The 4786-nt window shown below is 52.2% G+C and overlaps 1 protein-coding gene across 3 annotated transcripts in view; it reads left to right on the forward strand.

Moving 5' to 3' along the window:
• Positions 1–4068, forward strand: part of ATP8B2 (ATPase phospholipid transporting 8B2) — a 29510-nt gene extending 25442 nt beyond the window's left edge. For 2 of the 3 annotated variants that reach the window (XM_017513395.2, XM_037733028.1), the window contains 2 exons: positions 1577–1707; positions 1972–4068. In XM_017513395.2, the coding sequence (XP_017368884.1) occupies positions 1577–1707; positions 1972–2250 (410 nt within the window). In that variant the 3' untranslated portion in view covers positions 2251–4068. The remainder of the gene's footprint in view (positions 1–1576; positions 1708–1971) is intronic. The other variant, XM_017513396.2, reaches the window with a different exon arrangement.
• Positions 4069–4786: the final 718 nt, after the last annotated feature.

The following is a 4786-nucleotide window of genomic DNA, read 5'->3' on the forward strand; positions in this document are numbered from 1 at the left end:
GTGCTGGGATTACAGGTGTGAGCCACCGTGCCTGGAGAACTCATCCTTTCTTATGGCTGCTATTTTTTTTTGAGGCGGAGTCTTACTCTGTCGCCAGGCTGGAATGCAGTGGCATGATCTTGGCTCACTGCAACCTCCGCCTCCCAGGTTCAAGTAATTCTTCTGCCTCAGCCTCCCGAGTAGCACCTGCCACCACGCTTGGCTCATTTTTGTATTTTTAGTAGAGATGGGGTTTCGCTATGTTGGCCAGGCTGGCCTTGAACCCCTGACCTCAGGTGATCCACCTGCCTCGGCCTCCCAAAGTGCTGGGATTACTGGTGTGAGCCACCATGCCTGGCCAGCACAGAGAAATCTGAATAAAGGGAAAAGGAGCATGCCACGTGGCTCTCTGGGAACTGTCAATCCAGGAAGAGGAAACAGCAATATAAAGGCCTTCAGCTGGGGCTTGGGAGGAAGTCTTCTGCACTTGGAGCTGGAGAGGAGTGGAGGAAATGAGTTGGTGGGGGAATGGGGAATCAGTCCAGATTATTTAAACCCTTATGGGTCAGAGGAAGAACTTTGAATTTTCAAATTTTAATCTAAATGTGAGCAGAAATCATTGGAGGGTTTTGAGCAGGGAACTACCATAGCTTACTTATGTTTTTAAAGGGCCACTCTTCACAGTTTTGTGGATAATAAAGTGTAGGGGGCAAGGGTGGAAATGGGGAGACCGGTTAGGAGGTGAGAGCAATCACCAGGTGAGAATAATCAGGGCTTGGAATAGAGTAAAAGGCTGTGGGATTCCAGAGATGCTTTGAAAATGGAACCAACAGATTGAATGTGGGATCCAAAGAAGAGAGGAAAATGAATCAAGATTTTAAAAAACCCTAAAAAACAGAAATTAAAGGCCGGGCGTGGTGGCTCACGCTTGTAATCCCAGCACCTCGGGAGGCCGAGGCGGGTGGATCATGAGGTCAAGAGATCGAGACCATCCTGGTCAACATGGTGAAACCCCGTCTCTACTAAAAATACAAAAATTAGCCGGGCATGGTGGCGCACACCTGTAGTCCCAGCTACTTGGGAGGCTGAGGCAGGAGAATTGCTTGAACCCAGGAGGCGGAGGTTGCGGTGAGCCGAGATCGCGCCACTGCACTCCAGCCTGGGTAACAAGAGCGAAACTCCGTCTCAAAAAAAAACCAGAAATTAAACTTTTTTTTTTTTAAAAGAAATGAATCAAGATCCATTGCAGGAGTTTTAGTGGGAGCAACTGAATGGGTTGTGGCATTTCCTGAGCTGGGAAGGACCCAGACCAGATTTTGGGGAAGGAAACAATAGTTGAGTTTCGGCCACGGGAAATTCGAGATGCCCATTAGATGTTCTACAGGGATGTCAAGTCCAGCACTTGAAGCAGCAGGTCTGGAGCTTTGCGGGAGTTGGGAACTAAATTTGGAGATCTACATTTGGAGGGTGGGCCTGGAGAAGTGGGAAGCCCGAGGGGACTTAGGCTTGGAGAGTGGGAAAGTGGAGCTGCCAGAAATGGGAATGGGGAAGGTCCGCATTGTGACTCCCGAAGCCACCAACTCCTCTCCGTCCCCAGGGAATGCCCAGAACACCTTGGCCCAGCCCACGGTGTGGCTGACCATCGTGCTCACCACGGTTGTCTGCATTATGCCTGTGGTTGCCTTTCGATTCCTCAGGCTCAATCTGAAGCCAGATCTCTCCGACACGGTGAGAAGCCGGGTTTCCCGCTGTGGGAGGCAGCGATGGGAGGTCCAGAAAGGCCCCTGGCCTGAACACTGGTGGGGCTCAGCAGGGCCGTGTGACTGCTCAGTGTGTTGGTGCTTATCTCCTCTCCCTGTGGACAGATGCCCTGTGCAGATGGCTGCGGAGGCCTCCACACCAGCCTGGTCCCCGGTGCTCAGGGTCCCTTCTCCTTGGTGATGTCTGACATCTCCACGCTGACAGAGGGCTCTTCCCTATGCCCCTCTGCAGGTCCGCTACACCCAGCTGGTGAGGAAGAAGCAGAAGGCCCAGCACCGCTGCATGCGGCGGGCTGGCCGCACAGGCTCCCGGCGCTCCGGCTACGCCTTCTCCCACCAGGAGGGCTTTGGGGAGCTCATCATGTCCGGCAAGAACATGCGGCTGAGCTCCCTCGCGCTCTCCAGCTTCACCACCCGCTCCAGCTCCAGCTGGATTGAGAGTCTGCGTAGGAAGAAGAGTGACAGCGCCAGTAGCCCCAGTGGCGGTGCCGACAAGCCCCTCAAGGGCTGAAGGTGGAGGATGGATGCCCTGTGCCAGTGACCAGAGCACCCAGGGCTGGCCAGCCACTGAGGGAGCAGCGTCTCGGAAGTGCTGGTCCTCACTCCTTGCCTCCCGTCCTCCCTGGTAGGCTCTGTCCTGCTGGTCCCGCCACGCGTGGCTGGGGCATCCATCCCCAGCTGCAGGCCCTTCCACCAGCTGGGGAGCTAGAGGGAGCAGGCCCAAGGGCAGAGCAGAGGCTGAGGCACGGGGAGCCAGCCCCGGTCGGGGACCAGATGTGGAACCAAAAACAAGAAAAAACTGTGAGAGATTGCGTCTGCCCCTGCCCTGCCTGGGACCCACAGGGAGACTATAATCTCCTTATTTTTTTACTCCTACTCCCCAGAGGGGCCCTAGCGCCCCTGTTCCTGAATTACACAAGAATGTACCATGCCGGGAAGCCAGAGACCTGCGGGGGCCTCGGCCCCTCACATCGTGTATGTCTCTCCTTGATTTGTGTTGTGTCCAGTTTGGTTTTGTCTTTTTTATTTGGCAAGTGGAGGAGGCCTTTATGTGACTTTTATGTTGTGGTTGGTGTCTTAACCCTCCTGGGAAGAGGAGGCTGGCACACACTGGGATGCTGCAGCCTGGCGGGCTGTGGGGTGGTTCGGGAGGATCCGCGTCGGCTCTCTGCAGTGCTCTGTGGGACGGAGGAGCTGACCAGGGAGGGAGGTGCCCGTCAGCAGAGGGTGGTGGGAAGGGCAAAGGAGGGTTTGGTCCTGTCTCCTTCTTCACCTTGAGAGTACAGTGCTGCCCTGTGCCCCCAACACACACGTATCAGTTCCTGGGTTCCTTAGTCCTGCTGGCCTTGGGCTGGAGCCTGGGAAAGTAGCCCCCAAATCCTTAGTGAGCTAAACCTGGGTCTGAAATTTGGTCGGTGGGGAGGGGCAGTTTTCTTTAATATTAAATTTAAAGCCAAGTTTATTGGCAGACTCCCTTTTAACCTCCCTTTGACTCCCCATCTGGTGCTTTCTTGCACCTAAACCCCAGGGCCCTGCACCTGAGATGAGACTGGAAGGGAATTGGCCTTTCTTCTCCCTTCTCCCAGAAGCAAGGAGACCCGCCCCTCAGGCCCAGCATCTGGCAAGAGGTGGTGGAGTCCTTGTACTGGGTGGTGGGGGAGGAGAAGGGCACAGCCAGGCCCAGGCCAGCACCTGGCTTGGTCTGGATGGGACACAGTCAGAGTCCGGCCACAGCCTGTCCTTTACATCGTCCACACCTGTGAAGCTATTCCCTAAATAAGGCATTTCCCAAGTTAGTCGCTACCTAATCAGCCTTGAGAAGAATCCTTTCCTCTTTTTTTGGTAGTGGGTCAGGGGATACTTCAGGAATGGTGTGGAGCTGGGAGTGGGTAGGGGGATTTTAAATGTTCCATGTGGGAGCCCCAAAGGAGCTGGAGGGGCAGCAGTGAGGTGGGGATGGGGGGGCAGGGAGTGGGAGAGGGAAGTCTTGGCAGGGAAATCCCTTTTGGCCGCACAGTTTACAAACCCAGTATCATGTCTGTCTGTGTGTCTCTCAAGGTGAGAGTCTGATTTTTATACCAAAGAGGAAATGATTTTTTTTCATATTTTGTTTGTCTATATTATATAAATATATATATATACAGTTATATATATATATATTATTTTTTGGTTCTCTCTCGTTTTTTAGGGAGGGAAGAAAGTACCAAGTTGCATTGAGCTGTAATTAAGGAACATTATAATTTATGACACATTTCTATACTTGCAAAAATTATATCATTTTATGGATATAAGAGAAAATGCCTTTTTATAAAATTTCAATTTCTGAGAAGTGTGTAATGTGTCTCTTTTCTGGTGTTTAACCAAGACTGGTGGTGAAAGAAGAGACAGAAACTGTCTCTTAAGTGTTGACTGGGTAGATCTGGGATATCACGGACAAATTGGAGTCTGACTAGTGGGGAACCGTACCTTGCCCATTTACAGACCTCCCGGGATCTGAGTCTCATCTGAAGATGAAGATGGGCTACTGGGTGGTACTGAGGCAGATCATGGGACTTTGGCTGGGTGCCTAAGACCTTGAACTGTTCACTTCTCCAAACACAGGTCATCCTCTCGTCCCTAACACACGCCAGATGGGCGTGTGTAAGGAAAGTACCTGGTACTCATTTTAACATTTTTTATTTTTATTTATTTATTTTTTTTTTGAGACAGAGTTTCACTCATGTTACCCAGGCTGGAGTGCAATGGCGCGATCTCGGCTCATCGCAACCTCCACCTCCTGGGTTCAGGCAATTCTCCTGCCTCAGCCTCCTGAATAGCTGGGATTACAGGCACGGACCACCATGCCCAGCTAATTTTTTGTAGTTTTAGTAGAGACGGGGTTTCACTATGTTGACCAGGATGGTCTCGATCTCTTGACCTCGTGATCCACCCGCCTCGGCCTCCCAAAGTGCTGGGATTACAGGCTTGAGCCACCGCGCCCGGCCAACAATTTTTATTTTATTTTACTCCCCGCTTTTCCCTGTGCCTCACATCTTCCTGGCTTCTCA

The sequence above is a fragment of the Cebus imitator genome, unplaced genomic scaffold (assembly GCF_001604975.1).
Source record: "Cebus imitator isolate Cc_AM_T3 unplaced genomic scaffold, Cebus_imitator-1.0 Scaffold491, whole genome shotgun sequence".
Lineage (NCBI taxonomy): Eukaryota > Metazoa > Chordata > Mammalia > Primates > Cebidae > Cebus > Cebus imitator.